Genomic DNA, 17109 nt, shown 5'->3' on the forward strand with positions numbered 1-17109 from the left:
TGCTACCTACCCCTAGCCGTTGCCTCCTCCCCTTCTGCTGCCACGTCTTTGTTTGAAGGAGCCAATGGGCGGGCTCAGTCAGGTGTCTCTTACCTGCACCACGTGGGGAGGGAGAGTGACCAGGTAGAGCCACATCCCAAAACAGAGACGCTCGCCTCCATTGCGCGTCTCCTAGGGGCGCAGCCCTGGTTTGCCTTGGTTCCCAAGCAGTCAGCTACAAAAGGGGGACGCTGCACACGCCTCCCCTCCTGAACAGGTCTCCGGGGAGTGGTGGTGGGTAGGGGAGAGCTAAGTGGCTGCAGGTGTGCGCTGGGGTGGGCGGGTTTCTTCCTTTACACTCCAGGGGTGGTGTGTGTAGCAGGGTGTTCTCGGTAAAACTGGGGCAGGAATCTGGTTTCTTGTCCTTCCCTGGCGATCATCATGACTGCGTCTCTTGACTACCTGGTGATCTTGTTCGGGACGTCTGCTGGTGCTCAGGGGGCTAAGCTGGGATCCGATGAGAAAGAGCTGGTCCAGCTGCTATGGAAAGTGGTGGATCTGGCCCGCAAGAAGGTATTTCTCAGAGTAGCCCCCAAGGAGGGGAAGGGAGGCTGCTGGCAGGGATTGCCCGTGTGCGTTCCGCTGGGGGTTCCCTGCGGGGGGATTTAACCAGCTGCCAAGTTAGGGCTGGTGTCTGCCCGCGTGGAGGAGGCGCCGCCTGGGCTAGGAGCGCAGACGGAGTTATGCGGCAGCCCAGACCACCCCTCTGTGACAGGGGTTGTGTTCAAGCAAACAACCTCCACCAAGCCCCATGGCGCGCCCGCCCAAACAGGCTTTTCCCCCGGGCCAGCCGCCCTACACGCTGCGGGGGGAGGGGGAATGCAAAGCCCTGCTTACCACAAGTCCTACAGGGGGTTCTCCCTGGGCGCTTGCTCGCCAAGGCGGGAGCAGAGAGCGCTTACCTCTTTCTCCCTCCGGAGACGGGGAACCTACACGAAGTGCTGGTTAGACCGGAGCGCTTGGACCTGACAGAAGAATGCAAAGAAACAACCAAGCTGGAGGTGGAGAGCCTGGCGCGAGTCCCGCAGCTGGAACAAGCCCTGCAACAGGTGAACCCCCTTCTGCTTTCAGTGTGGCTTCTCAAACCCTTCTCCAGGGATTCGAGCCTCCCAGAGAGACGCTTCTGACTGCAGAGGGTGTGCGAAGAGCCCGGGGGGTCTCCGCTCCCCCGGACAGACAGAAACTCACTGGGGAGGGGGTGGGATAGGGTGACCAGATGGCAAGAGTAAAATATCAGGACACACGGGGGGTGGGGTAGGTGTACAGCCCCCACCAGAGCCATAGGGGAGGGGGGTGCACGGTCCCCAGTTCCAGCCCCTGCTTTAAGTTATGGGTCAGGAGCGCACTGCCCTGGCTCTAGCTCTGGCCCCCCATGGGCTCCATCCCTGCTTCATGGGCTCCAGCTGCTCTGTCCCCCTCCTCTGTTCCCCCTGTGGGCTCCCATTTTCACTGCTCCAGACGTGTTCATTCATGGGCTCCAGTGGCCTCCCCAAAGGGCTCCCCCATTGTGAGGCCAGCTGGGCTGTCTGGGGATCCTTCCAGGAGTTGTCTATCCTTCCTAGCAGTCGGGGAGTGTGTGTGAGGCAATCAGGCATGGTAGTTGCTGTGTGTGTCCCCAGAGAGATGGTAAATCTGGACCCATACAGAACAGCCTGCCTCCTGCATGGCATGCAGTGAGTGGTGGTTTTGTTTGGCTCCTCTCTGCCCCCTGCCATGGCCGGACCCCAGTGTCGCTTCAGCTCTGGACAGTCTCTGATGCCTACCATCTGCGGGGCCCCGCCTGCCTCCCCTGAGCCGAACTGCATGGGACCTAAGCAGAACCATGGCCGGTCCTACCCAGTGTGGGGGGCTTGGCTGGGCCCCTCCAGACAAGTGGGTCCTGAGGGAGCCTGGCCAGGGCAGGCCCTGTGTGTTGCTCCCAAGGGTAAGGCTGCCAATTTTCTAATCCCACAGTACTGAACACCCTAGCCCATGGGCGCAGACTCCATGGGTGCTCTGGGGCTGGAGCACCCACAGGGAAAAATTGGTGGGTGCTCTGTATCCACCAGTAGCCAAGCTCCCTGCCCCAGCTCACCTCTCTACCACCGCTTCCCCCTTTTCCCCTCCCAATGCTTGCTGTGTGAAACAAGCTGTGGGAGTCAGAGGGGAAGAGTGGGAATGCATGGCGCTCAGGGGAGGAGGTGAGGAAGGAGTCCAATAGGGGCAGGGAAGGGGTGGAGTTGGGGCAGAGACTTTGGGGAAGGGGTTGGAATGGGGGCAGGGCAGGGGGGTTGAGCACCCACTGGTGCCAGAAGTTGATGCCTATGCCCTAGCCCCACCCCTACCCTGAGGTTCCCACCCTCCCACTCACTACATTCTCCCTCCCACCTCGATTTCTGGCTTTTCCCCCATCCTCACTCACTTTCACTGGGCTGGAGCAAGGGGTTGGGATGTGGGAGGAGGTGAGGGCTCTGGCTAGGGGTGCAGGCTCTGGGGTGGGGCTGGGATGAGGGGTTTGGTGTGCAGGAGGGGGCTTCAGGCTGAGGGATTCAGAGTGTGGGAGGAGACTGCAAGTTGAGACGGGGTTGGGGTGTAGGAGGGGGTATGGGCTCTGGGGTGGGGCCGGAGATGAGGAGTTCAGGATGCGGGAGGGGTCTCTGGGCTAGGGGCGGGGAGTTGGGGTGCGTGCTCCTGCTGGGGATGCAGGCTCTGGGGTGGGTGTGGAGATACGGGGTTTCGGGTGCAGGATGGTGCTTCAGCCTGGGATCGAGGCGTTCAGAGGGTGGGAGGGGGAGCAGTGGGTGGGGAGTGAGGGCTCTGGCTGGGGGTGTAGGCTCTGGAGTTGGGCTGGGGATGAGGGGTTTGGGGTGTAGGATGGGTCTCTAGGTTTGGGGGGGCTCAGGGATGGGGCAGGGGGTTTGGGTGCGGGCTTACCTCTGGCAGCTCCGAGTCAGCAGCACAGCGGGGTTAAGGACCAGCTCCATTCTGTGCCCCAGAAACAGCCAGCAGGTCTGGCTCCTAGGTGGGAGGGCCAGGAGGCTCCCTGCCCTGCTCTTGCCTGCAGACACAGCGCCCCCCCAGCTCCTGTTGGCTGTGGTTCCCAGCCAATGGGAGTGCGGAGCCAGTGCTTGGGGTGGGGATAGTTCACAGAGCCCCGTTGCCCCCCCCCCCCCCCCGCCTAAGGGCCAGACCTGCTGGCCGCTTCTAGGGCGCAGTACAGTGCCAGGACAAGTAGGGACTAGCCTGCATTAGCCCTGCAGCACCGGAGACCAGACTTTTAACAGCCCAGTTGGCGGTGCTGACTGGAGCCTCCAGGGTCCCTTTTCAACCAGGTGTTCTGGTTGAAAACTGGACACCTGGCAACCCTACCCAAGGTACCGGAGTGATTTCTTGCCCTGAGACAGGCCCTGACACTGCTGGCTCAGCCCATCACCTCACCTCCCAGGGCCAGGGCATGGGGGAGTGAGTGTCTGGTACATCGGGGGGAGGGGAAGAGATGCTGGGCAGTGGAGGAGGTTTGTGTGGTTTTGGATGCTAGGCAGTAGGGGGAGCTGTTGGGGGGGGTGCTGGGTAGTGGAGGTGGGGCTGTGTGGGGCACTGTGTAATTGTGGTGGAGCGGTGTAGAAGGACACTGGGTAGTGTGGGAGGGAGAGATCTGTGTGTGTTAGGGCACTAGGGAGTGGGGGGTTCTGTGTGGGGTGCTGGGCAAGGGTGGTGGTGTGCAGGAAACTGTGCAGTTGTGGGGCGAGGATGCTGGGCATAACAGGTCTGGGGAGTGTTGGGTGGGAGGGCTGTGTGACATGGCATGGGCCCACCCCCAACAGGAAGGGTCACACTGGCAGTACAGGGCCAGGCAGACCAATGTGCGTCTGGCCATGCCATGTATACCCTATTACCTCTGGCCACCCACACCCGCCCCCATGCCCGCCACTCGACTCCTCACCTGGGGGCTGGGGGAGGAGATGCAGGGACAGGGTCTGGGAGGTGCTTACCTTGGGTGGCTCTCAGGAAGTGGCCCTCGGGTCCCTCCAGCTCTTAGGATCAGGAATGGCCGGGGGCTCTGGCCGCCCCCATAGGCTCCACCCCTGCAGCTCCCATTGCCTGTGGTTCCTGGCCAATAGGAGTTGCAGAGCAGCACTCATGGTGGACGCAGGACACAGAGACATGCCCCCCCCCCCCCCCATCCCTCCACCTAGTGGCCCCAGGGTCCTGCCAGCCGCTTCCTGGAGCCAGGTGGAGAGCCTGCCAGCTAGGTTGACCAGTCCAGTCCCTCTCCAAATATCAGAACAAATGTCATCCCAATTTTATTGGGACGTCTGGTGTCCCTAGGGTGGGATACTTGAACCTCTCTTTCTGTAGGGTCAGGGAGGGCTTCTCTCTCTGTAGGTCTATTGCAGATGGTCTAGCTGGGAAGACAAACGTGCGAGGAGGAGACGGGCTGGGGCATGGGGTTGGAGTTGCAGCCTCTGGAAAGCTGAAGAAGGCTCTTCTTGCTAGGGCCATGTGGGCGTCCGGTGGCAGCTGAGCGCATTGGGAGAGGCCGGCACATCTAGGGGCCTCCTGAGATCCCCTGAACCTGCCCTATTCTCTTTCCATTTCCGTATAGTGAAAGTTAAGTTGGAGTGACCCAGCCATTGCTCTCCCAGGGCCCTTTCATCGAAGGTCGTTGGGTTTCGGTTCTCTTTGAATTTCTTTATTAAACTTACTGAAACTTTATTTCTTCTCTGCACATGAGCTGGGGTAGAGACAGGCTCCAGCGTGACCAATCATATCTCCACAAAGCACAGGGGTGCTCTGTTCCTCTTTCCTAGTAACCAGGAGGTCCCATAACTCGTTGCTGCAATGCTGCTCACCATCCAGTGGAGAACTGCACCTCATTAACTTCCTCCAACTTTCAGCCACTGGCAGGAGCTTTAGTCTAAAGATTTTAACAGAAATTTTCAAACTAGGGTGCTTAAAGCTAGGCTTGTAATGCCCTATTGAAATACCTAAATACTCTGGGATGACTTCCAAGTGTGTTGGGCATGTATAGTCCCCATTAACTCTAATAGGATTTGTGATGACTCAGCAGCTTTGACTATTAGCCCAAAGTATTTAGGTGCCTAAATAAAGCATAGCAATGTGCCCTGATTCCTATTAAGAGCATTATATAGAACTGAACATTTACCTTTTCATGTTCAACAAGTTGTAATGATCTGAAACTTACACTGACCCTTTCATAACAAAATGTAGCAGTTCATAATTTTGTACTATGCCTATTTTTTTCAACTTTCAGTTTAACCAGTCTGTGAGCAATGAACTGAATATTGGTGTAGGTACTTCTTTCTGTCTCTGTACCGATGGACAGCTTCACATCAGACAGCTTCTGCATCCTGAGGCTTCCAAAAAGGTAAGGTGGCTGCACTCATTAGACATTCCTTAAGACTGATCTGCTGTGGTAGTGTTTGGGTTTTAATGCAGAATTGATCAGCTTCTTTTTGCTTTATGATGCCCAATATGAGTCTACTTCAGCATAGTCATAACAGAGAAATCTCTGATCCATCAATAAGTTTATTAGACTCTTGGGGCTTGTCTACACTGGGGAATTTTCCAGTTATAATAATATAGTTAAACAGCTGTGGTTATACCAGTATAACTCTTCATGTGAATGCTCTTATTTCAGTTTAATAAGGCCTTGTTCTTGTTTAGTTTATGCAGCTTTGGAAGTGGCTTAAGCTAAAACAGAAAAAGGTCCCCTGTAGTGGAATAAGTATATCCACATCAGGAGTCATATCGGTTTAACTGCAGCAGTTTAAATTCACACTCTACTCTATCTTGGTATTTCTCATGTACAAAAACCCTTAGGCTGCTGTGATGAGTTAATACAGGAACTGATTTGCAAGATTTGTCAAGTATTTTGTGAAAAATTTACGATTTTAACATTACTGTTGTACATGCTGTTTTGAAACTTTAGATGGGTCAGCTTTCAAAGATAAGCATTCAGTCTTTATGTAATATTCGTCTTGCACTCTGGTAGTGGTACTTGCCTGTATTTGTAAAGAGCCAAACGCTGGTCTGAGATCATGTCTGTCGTCTTCATCTCCCTCAAATTTTCTATAATTTGATGATGAAAGTCTGTTAGTGATTGGTAATTTTGGAAATACAAGTCCCTATTTGACTTCTCTATTGCCAATAGAATGCAGTTGTGTAGACGGACCTCAGTTATAACATGGTTGTCCCTGCAGTGCAATCAAGCACAGTTCTGTGTTTCTGTACCATTAGAAACTAACAATGTTCTAAGAATCATGCTACAGCTTAATTCCAGTCTTCTGTTTTCACTGATGTTTTTGAACCATGCATTTCATTCTCTTCTGTGTCTTGTTTCTTTAAATGGGTTGAAAGCCTGATGCTTGTAAAACAGTAAATCTTACTGCTAATATCAGACTGCGATATCAGATTATTTGTTAATGTAATAGTTGCCGCTACTATTTGATATTTATCACTCAAAAAAAGTCAGTTTAACAAACAGAATGCTCCTGTATTATGAATCACTTCACACTATCTGATGTATTCTAAACATGAAAAAATAAACCATGTTTTAATAACTATACTTTTCTCTCCATATGATAGAATTATTTCTCTAACTGCTATGCAATTTACCTATTTTATGCATTCATCCTCCCTGCAGTTAGATTAAGTACATAATAAAAAAAAACAAAAAACAGAATTTTTGAAAATTGATTTTTGTCATCTTAGTTTGTAAGATTTTTGGGGGGAACTAACACTTTTCTATGTATTTATAAGCGTCTAGAACAATAGGAATTTAATGCTGGCTAGGGTCTTCAGTTGCTATTTGTGTTGAAATAGCTGGTAATTTGAAATCTACTCTGTGCTGATTATAGATTAAACCAGACAGACAACTACAGAATGTCACTGGCTTTTCTTGTGGATAACAAAATGTTGAGATTAAACCTTAAGTATAAACAAAAACCAAGACTTGAAAAATGGTTAGCTGTTTTTGAGTGCCTCAGTTTTGGATGTCCAATATGAGCTACTTCAACAGGCCCTGACTTTGAGTGGTTATGACATAGGCAGGTTCAGTTTATACTGAATGATTAAGAATAGAGTTTGGGGGGACGGGGGACTGAAGTGTCATGAAACCACAACTGGGAAATTCTGAAGGTTGACTATTTGCATAAGAGTTTGCATGAGCGGGGTGACGTTTGTGAAATAAAAGTTCAGTTTTTACATTTTTAAAATAAGAGAGCCAGAGTAGCAGTTTTAAAAGAATGTTGCAATTAAAGAGGAAAAGAACCTGTAGTTCATAACTTTTATAGTAGAGAAAAATGCAGCTACTCTGACTGTAGAGCTGATATTAGGTATAAACACACTAAGCAATTGCTTAGGGCCCCAGGCAGGTCAAGTGGGGCCCACTATTCACTTTTTATTATGCATTTGCGGGGGGATACCAGAATATTCCTGCTCTAGGGTCCACAGTGGGCTAGTACCGACTTTGTCTGGCTGTACCAGTCAAGTACACCTAGATAATAAAAATCATTGATGTGTGGGGCTCTTCCTGCCCTCCCTTGCTGGTGGAGTTGGTACAAGAAAATGATGTTCTAACATCTGTGCTGATCTTGCACTTAAATGCAAAATTTCTGAAAACAGGTATTATGTTAGCAACGCAAATTCCATCTATCAATATTCCAAAGCCCAAACCCAACTTCTTAGGGTATGGCTACACTTGGAAATGTGCAGCGCTGGGAGTTACAGCTGTGTAGGAACAGCGCTGCAGTGTGGCCACACTCACAGCTACCAGCGCTGCAGTGTGGCCACATTTGGGAGTGGTGCATTGTGGGCAGCTATCCCAGCGTTCAAGTGGCTGCAACGTGCTTTTCAAAAGAGGGGGGTGGGGTGGAGTGTGACAGGGAGCGTCGGGGAGACAGAGAGAGCGGATTTTTGGAGCAGACACTGACAGCTCCCTGCCTTGCAAATTCTGGCCATTTCCCCCACCCCTCTCTCAATCACTCTTAAATGTAAAAAGGCTTCAGACCAGATAAGCAGCTTCTCCGACGGACTCCCTCCCCCCCGCCGTGCTGTTTGTCTCCTCAAGCAAACAGCTGTGAACATTCCAAAGCCTCGGCTCGGCTCGCTCGCTGGAGCAAAGAGCAGCTGTGTTTGGTAGCTCCGGGGAGTACCTTCCGGTTTGTTGTAGACAGGAATTCTGGGATACCTCTTAATACCCTGGAGGCCAATAACAGCGCTGGTGAGTGTCCACACCTGATGAGCAGCGCTGCATCACCAGCGCTGGATTCGCTACACCCGTAGCAGACCAGGAGTACAGCCAGCGCTGCAGCCAGGGAATTGCAGCGCTGGCTGAGCTTTGTAAGTGCGGACACCGAGTAAGTTGCAGCACTGTAAGCCCCTCACCAGTGCTGCAACTTGCAAGTGTAGCCAAGCCCTTAGTGTCTAAAATCCTTCCAACAGCACCTTCCCCCCCCCCACACACACATACATACATCCTCTCATCCCGATACACAGTACTCCAATACACAAATTGGCCAGTAAATTGTGGATAAAAGGATCTTGTTTTGCTGAATTTTGGAAAAGAAGCATTACCTCATGAACAGCTGAACTAAACATGGAAGCTTATAGCTGTAGGAGTGACTGACTTTTTTCAGCCAGATACAAATAAGGACTTTTACGTGTGGACACCATTCCATGCTAATTATCTCAAGACATTTCCTGTTCCAAAACTTAATAGCTTTCAATGAACTTTTTAAAAAAAAATCTTACAAGGAAATTCCTAAATATCCATCATCTCCCCCAACTCGGTACTTAGGACGACCCACTTGTGTTCTGCCTGTTACTAATCAATCCCCTGTAGGATGACTTCAGACTTTCCTAACCTCTAAGAAATCTACCTTTTAAAAAAAAAATACATTGGATTGATTTAAAAAAAAAAAAGTTTCCACTTTCCCCCACATGTGAAATTTCTCCATATCCCAAAATAATAAAAAAAATTTTGCCTGATGTAAAAGGAGTAGCAATAATCAGTTATGCACCAGCGACTGGTTTCAGGAATCTGACTTCCTCTTCCTGGGTCACCCCCACTGCTAACCTTGATAGTCACACAATTTGGGAAAAGAGTTGGAGTGGAATATACAGCACATACTTCTATTCCTGGAAGGTTATGAGATGTTAGACTTTAAAACATGACACTTGTATGTATTAAAAATACATTGTAGGTTACTTTTAGAGGTTATCCTGCATTCATTTTCTTCCCCTTTGTGCAGTTGGGTTCATGGTATTAAGGGAGCCTACCTTTATACCATAGAATGAAGAATTAAACAAAACTCTTTAAGAGTTTGAGTATGTGACATAGACAGTGATGGGTATAATGGCTTTTTTGGCATTTATGTGAGATTAGCTGTATCTACTCACTCTTGGCTTTGCTGCTCATTAGTAATGCATCCATCACAAGCACGTGCTGACAAAACCTTGACACCACATCACGCTATACATTGTCTATATTACAAAATAGCCAAAACAACTATTTGAAGTGTGATTATACTCTGCAAATAGAATGCAACATCCCTTTATTAAATATGCTGTCTATAAAATTAAAATGTCTTCTGAAGGTTTGCTTGGGCTGTGTAAATTGAGCTGTGACCCCTCTGGTTTGATGGGGCAGCTAATGAAAATTGGAACCAAGAACTGTTAGGTGCGGTTTTGTAATAGTATCTCTTTGCTCTCCCACAGTTGAATTGAATCCCCAGAATTAATAATATTAATAAAAAGCAGCAATAACCTTCCCTTTTGTCAGTAAAGGTAGCAGATATCCCTGACTATACCAAGGGAACAGACTTACTGAGTAAGAAAGATTCATAACAATATTTAAGTCACTGAGAGAAGAGGCTTGTAAAAATATGTGCTATAATATATTCAGGTGAGTATTTTTACTTGAAAACTGGTTGTAAAATGTGAAAACTCAAGAGAATATAGACTGGGTTCACCTTAGTTTACAGTCACCACCATGTCATCTTACAGAATATCTTATTACCTGAATGCTTCTACTCCTTTTTTGACTTGCGGAAAGAGTTCAAGAAATGTTGCCCTGACTCATCTGATGTTAACAAACTGGATGTTGCTGCCATGACAGAATGTATCCTTTTTAAAAATCATAACTTGAATTATAATGGCAGCCTAGTACTTCTAGAAACACAGCCCAGGAGCATAGAAGTGTTCTTAATGCTTGTTTAGGAATGATATAATTTAGCAAACAATAATGAGTCATTAATGGGTTTCCTACTAAATATGCTTCTGTCTCTGGTAGCTATGCAAAAATTTGTGGTACCTTGCAAAAGCTTTGAACAGTTTATGGGAGACTTTTTTAAACTGAAATTTTTCTTTCTCTCTTCCTTACCTCTGAATTTTACCATATTAACAATCACTGCCTTAGTGTCTTGTTTAATGTCCAGTTTTGATAAACCTTGACTCCTGTCATAAATAGATAGCTAAGGGTTAATGTTTCTGTCACCTGTAAAGAGTTAACAAAGGGAACCAAACACCTGACCAGAGGACCAATCAGGAAACTGGATTTTTCAAAGCTCAGGGATGGAATGTTTGGGTCTGTGTCTTTTGTCTGGCTCTCAGCTCTGAGATGGGTCTTTCTATCTTCAAGCTTCTAATCTTCAGTTTCAAAGTTGTGAGTACAAAGGTAGAAAAAACAATAGGCTGTTGTTGGGTTTTTTTTGTATTTACATGTGTGTAGTTTGCTGGAATGTTTTAAATTGTATCTCTTTTTGAATAAGACTGTTTATTCATATTTTTCTTTTAAGCAATAGCCCTGTGTATTGTCACCTTGATGCAGAGATCATGTTCATGTGTTTTTTCTTTCTTTTTATATAAAGCTTTCTTTTTTTAAAACTTGTTGACTTTTCTTTTCCTAGTTATGGCAAGGGGATAGGAATCTCTGTGCCAGGATTACTGTCTTTCTCAGGGAAAGACTGGGAGGGGGGAAAAGAAGGAGGGGGAAGGTAAATTGTCCTCTCGGTTTTGTGTTTCAAGGGACTGAAGCAGGGAAATCTCCTAGTATACCCAGGGTGGGAAAATCTGGGAGGAAGTAAAGAGCAGGAAGGGAAGTGGGTTATTTCCCTTGATTGGAGGCTCAGGGCATCTGAGTCTTGGGGGTCCCCCAGGGAAAGGTTTGGGGAGACCAGAGAGTTTATCAGGTACTCAGAATCCTGATTGGTGGCAGCGAGATAAGATCCAAGCTGGTAATTAAGCTTGGAGGTTCATGCTAAGCACCCAGATTTTGGANGAATTTTTGGCTGGTGGCAGCGATATCAGATCTAAGCTGGTAATTAAGCTTAGAGGGTTCATGCTAGCTTCTCAGTTTATGAACGCTAAGGTTCAAATCTGAGTAGGAAAGCTATGACAACTCCTAATTACTATAACACTTAAACTCTGAGATAAAATTTGGATGTTAACTGGAAACATTTTAAATGTACTGCGTTTTCATAGCATTTTTTCAGCCTTGTTTGGCAGATAGTAGATCATGGATGTTATGGGAGCTCATTTTAATTTCTGGAACATTTTATTTCTGAAGCGATTATGATATTCAACCTTTGAATAGTACATGGAGTTGCTTTTAATACTTGAGGTATCCAGACACACAATACTTCAGGTAAACTGTGCACAGTATACCCTCTAACATGCAACTAGACTAGGAATCCTGTCTCTTCCCAGTCTTCTCTCCTTCTCTAGTATGGAGAGGGCATACAATGGCTAAAAAAGCTTTCAGAAACTGTTCTCACATAGCCAGTAACCCAGTTAAGTATGGCTCTTAAAATCTCTTGCTGCATTATTCTCAATCTGCACTGGAGGCGATCCATAGCAACTGAAACTGACCTCCAGAAACGTCCTCTGACTAGACTCTTCCTGCCTGGTGGCTAGTGTCTTCTCTTACGTCTGCACATATCCCTGTTTCGTAACTCAGAAGTAGAAACACTTGACTCCTCGAATGATGCCACCAAAGGGAGCCTGCAAAGGCTGCCTGGCCAGGAGGGTTATGAATTTAAAATACTCTTCAGTTTTTCAAAGCTAAAACAAATATTGGTGAGAAACAGTTTACTAGGTTACACTCCATATATAAACACCTGTTGTACATGTACAGTGATTACCATTAAAGCTGGCATCTACCACACAGGGACATCTGAGATAGTACTGCCTAAATAAAAATAGGAAATAACTACAGTTTTTTACATGACACTATGTAATAACAGTTCATAAAGTGGTTGTTGTTGTCTCAATGTTTTAACTGTGAAATCCAAAGCTTGAAAGTAGCTTCAGATGTCAGAACAGTGTAACTAACTTTTCCACTAAGGGAGATGTGCCTTATTTATCTCACTATCCTAAAACGTGTGTAGATTTGTTAATATACAGTATCTCCGACATTTATTAGGTTCTCCTATACAGTCCAGGAGTAGGGGGTAATGGTATCTTTTTACAACTGTTGTCTGCAAACATGCAAGAAACTTCTTAGAAAACATAAGAGAACTCCCAGCTTCAAAGCGCTTACTTCATATAGCTTCAAAGTGTATCTATTGCAGCATCCCTGAACAATAAACTACGTGTGTTTTGTACAAAGCACTTGAAAGAGACTGCACTGGTGAGAGATGTTTTATCCATCCAATGGGAAATGAGGTCTGATATACCTCTTTCCTCTTATCTATGGGTAGCAGAGATTCTGACCAACCACAGGAGGGTCAAATGTTCAGTGACCCAAATAGTATAGTACTGACCAAGACACAAGGGCATTCTTGGTATTGGGAGGGCAATGATGAATCTTACGTTGAGAATTTGACCAGAGGATTTCCATGGCCATTGGCCTCTAAATGTCACTTAGACCCCCTCTGAGGAGGGTTGGATGGCACGGTGCTTACAACTCACTATATGTACGCTGCATGCTGCTGTTATGTGCAGATATGCTGCACATCCCCTAGCATGGGTATAAATAGCAGTGTAGATGGTGAGGCATTTAAGCAAATAGAGTAAAGACACGTCAGAACCTTAGAGTATATACTCTACATGCCCAAGCAGTGCATCCCCTATCTAAACTGCCATTTTTATACTGTTTTTAGCAATATAGTGTCACACTGCTGGAGCCTTCCCCACCACAGTGAATGGCTCTGGCGGGGTGAAGCAGTGAGGAAAGGTTCCAGCAACGGGAAGCTGCTGGAGCCTTTCCGTGCTGTGCCATCACTGGAGCCTTTCTCCAGTGCTGCGTGTAGCTACACCACAGTGCAGGTGCAGCCCGCTTTTCACTGCAGCATGTAATTACACATACCCTATATGCCACTGCCAGTGTAGACAAGACCTATGTTGTAGCTCCCATTGCTTCTACCACCAATGGAGCTTCAACAAAACACTGTATTGTAGACCTCAGTTCTGAACTGAATAGACTAGTTAATTGAACACCTCTCTGAAAACACACAATTTCAGTGATTTGTTTTGTTTGTGTTTCTGGTTCCAGATTATTTGACTGCTTTGTAGGTCTGTTTTCCTTGGTGACATCTCATTGTAAACTTTGTTCTGTTTATGTGACATGGCTAAAATATTCACTGTCTTTGTGTGCTTAATTTGATTGGATAAAGGATTTGTTCTCATGGTAGGTTTTCTGTTTTGGGTTTTTTTTTTTTTTGGTTTGGTTCATGTGTCTTCTTAACTACTGTTACAGAGTGGCTTGTTTCATAGACTGCCAATTTTAGTCAGACTGGGATAGTATTTCTGTGTTCTTAAAATAGTGGTAGAAACTGGTGAAAATGTCTAGCAGATGATCGTTTCCTGATGTTGGGGGAAAACACTGTATAAGTGGCATGCTTATCATTAATTGGTAGGCTGTAACGATGTGCAAAATATTTGCAATAAACTATTAAGCTCCTTCTCTGTTCGCATTACTGACTTAAACAGTCCCATTTCAGTGGAAAAAAATTAGTACATTAGGCACTTTATTTCAAAAATGAGTGAATTTTTAGTAAAGGTAGGCAGACTCTGAATGAAAAGTAACTCAAACTTGAAATAGGAGTTTAAAGGAAAAGCCAGGCCTGCGGAATGTGAAGTCATTTGAAAGGAAACTTAAAAATATTGCATACTCTTGCAGAATTTCCTCAGTCCCTCTGCTCTTAAAGCAACTAAGTATCTTCCATTTGGTAAGCGGAGAGGACATGAGGTCTGAATCTAAGGGCTGGTCTACACTAGTGGGGGGTATTGATCTAAGATACGCAACTTCAGCTATGCTATTCACATAGCTGAAGTTGCGTATCTTAGATCAATTTACCTCAGGTCCTCACGACGCAGGATCGACATCCGCAGCTCCCCGTGTTGACTCTGCTACCGCAGCTTGCTTCCAGAGTCAACGGGAGCGTGTTTGGGGATCGATATTTCGCGTCTAGATGAGATGCGATATATCGAGCGCTGAAAAATTGATCACTACCTGCCGATACAGCGGGTAGTCTGGATGTACCCTAATGTGAAACAGTGGAACTTTGTGTAAGTCAGATTCTCCATTGCTCTGTACCTTGTACGCTGACTGCAGAATAGGGAGGCAGTATGGGCTAATAAACAACTTGCTTGGGCCTCAGGAAACCTGGCTTGTATTCCTGGTTCTGCCACTGGCCTGATGAGTGACACTAAGTAATTTTGCCTTTCTGTGCCTCAATTTCCCCATCTGTAAAATGGGAATAATTCTTTGAGAGAAGATTTGACATCTGTGGAAGGAAAAAAAAAAGTATAAGGATTAAGTATTACTATATAAAATGCTACCAAATCAGAATACCTTTTTTATGCATTCATTCTCACTAGTGTAAATGACTGTACAAGGTGCAGGATCATGGACAATCTAGCCTTGTGTATGTGAGACCTGTATTGCATGTGTTCATTGTCTCTTTTCAACTAACCATAAGTAGCCCCCTTGCACAGAATGGTAAATAACAGTGTGTTATGCTTGATAATATATTTTGTGCGGAGGAGGCAACCTCTTGTAAAAAGAGTACAGAGTTATTAAACTGAATTAATAATTGGGTACCTTATTTTGCTTTTAGAGAGGGTTTATAATCAATTTAATCAGTTAAAATTACCTCAATCTATGGTAAGAAAGGGATTCCAGTTTCAAGAATTCCAGACCATTCTGTGAATGCACTCTTTCTCCCTCTACTTCTCCAGTGGAAATTATAAGTAGTTTTTTATTTTTTTGTTTTTGTTTGTTTTAAACAGTGGTCCCCAACCTTTTTGTGGCCAGTAGCACATTCATGTTTTCAGAAGAGTGTGGCGGCGCCAACAATTACTCACATACAGGGCTGGCTCCAGGCACCAGTGGAGCAAGCACGTGCCTGGGGCAGCACATGCTACGGGGCGGCATTCCGTCCATTCGACAGAGTTGGAGTGGTTTTTGGTTTTGGTTTTGTTTTTTTGCGCCAGTTCTGGGCAGTGCAGAGAGAAGCTGGGAGGACAGAGAACACTGGCGCCCGCAGCCTGCAGTCCCAGAGTTCTCTGTCTCCAGCAGGCGCGGTGCAGCAGCTTCTCTCCCCTGCTGGGCACTAGCTGGGTGCACATAAATGCCCTGGTGGGCACCATGGTGCCCACGGGCACCATATTGGGGGCCACTGGTTTTAAAGACTGCTAGGATGCTAAGGAAGGGAAATAGTGCTCTAAAAGTGCCACCTTTATTTTAGGGAATTGAGGAAGAACTGATGCTACCTAACAAAAATCTTCTCTCCTGAGAAGTCTCCTCTGCTATCATTATTATGGAATCAAGCAATTTTTTTACTGTTTGAGTTTGTGGCAAACCTTGTTTTCTTGGCATGACCTAAAGTGAAAGTAATGTGACAGTGACAAGAAAATCAACTCTACAGAAAAGCCATTGGAGAAACAAGTACATTCCTGCAAAGAAAGGAGTTGTGGTTATTCAGGAAATTATGTTCAACTCATGTGCAAATATACAGAAGGCCAAGGAGTGTTCATTTTGCACCTCTGTATCTCCCTAATTCAGAGGACTTCTTGATTTGCAGAACTTGTTAAGCCAGTTTTCACTGTTGTGAATGCCTTTAGGGTGGAATGAATAAAGCTTGCATGACTATTCCTAGATCAGTCTCCAGAAGACTCATCCTCCTTTCTCTCAAGATTGGGGTGCAGAAGCCATTAAATGGCAAGTAAACAGAGGATATAAATGGAGTGAGAATAGCTGTCTTTCTTCTTTCTGGGCTTAGTGGGAGGCAGACTGTCTTAATGAGGAATATATATTGAAGAGTAAACAATCTAATACCCTAAAGAAAGTACTCCTGTTGTTGCTGTGTTGTGAATCTGTCTTTTTTTTTTTAATGAAACATAAATTGGAACATGCTGAACAGAATCTGGATAGTGAAGTGGCAAAAATAGTCTGTCTCTATATGTAAGGCTGTAAAAAGCTTTACATGGAACACAACTATAACTCAGCACTCAGAAAGGTTTTCATTTTAACTTAATCCCCTCACCCATGCAAGTTATTCATATTTACTGTTGTGGTGCCTAGGGATCAGCCAGGATTAGGCCCCCATAGTGCTACTCAGTCTTTCTTTCATTTGGCTTAAAATGTTAGATGTCCAAGTCTACGTTGGTGATCCAGTTAATTGGTTCAGGTGACATGGAATGGACAGCAGAGACTGTGCCAACTGAAAGAATTTTGGGGTTCTCTGCACTGTGGGAATGGAGGTGGGGCACCTGAGTGGAGTTGTGATTTGGCACATGCAGTCAGTGCCACTCAGGTTTGGCCTGGCTGCCCCTGTCTCAGGGAGGAGCAGCTGAACCAAATTTGAGGGAGTGGTGATGTGACCTAGTGTGCAGAGCTGCAGCTCTGCTCATTTCTTCCCCCACCCTACTCCTCAGTGATTGGTGGGGCCCCTGTGCTAGTGCCCAGAGAGTACACTGGGTAATCTGGGCCTGGGCAGATGTACCTCTGGAAGATGATTGTGTGTGACATTGGTGAGGCATTCCATAGTTGGATGTCTGTTTCTGCAGTCACAAATAGCGTCTCAGTCACTGTTCATGGAGAAGGTCAGTACATCTGCCATATGA

General features: G+C 46.3%; 1 protein-coding gene across 3 annotated transcripts in view; it reads left to right on the plus strand.

The window, feature by feature from the left end:
- Positions 1-326: 326 nt before the first annotated feature.
- The window catches only part of ESRP1 (epithelial splicing regulatory protein 1), a 61455-nt gene continuing 44672 nt past the window's right edge, over positions 327-17109 (plus strand). For all 3 annotated transcript variants that reach the window (XM_075061981.1, XM_032787203.2, XM_032787204.2), the window contains exons 1-4: positions 327-552; positions 960-1088; positions 5294-5407; positions 10048-10162. In XM_075061981.1, coding sequence (XP_074918082.1) covers positions 421-552; positions 960-1088; positions 5294-5407; positions 10048-10162 — 490 coding nt within the window. In that variant the 5' untranslated portion in view covers positions 327-420. The remainder of the gene's footprint in view (positions 553-959; positions 1089-5293; positions 5408-10047; positions 10163-17109) is intronic.

The sequence above is a fragment of the Chelonoidis abingdonii genome, chromosome 2 (assembly GCF_003597395.2).
Source record: "Chelonoidis abingdonii isolate Lonesome George chromosome 2, CheloAbing_2.0, whole genome shotgun sequence".
NCBI lineage: Eukaryota > Metazoa > Chordata > Testudines > Testudinidae > Chelonoidis > Chelonoidis abingdonii.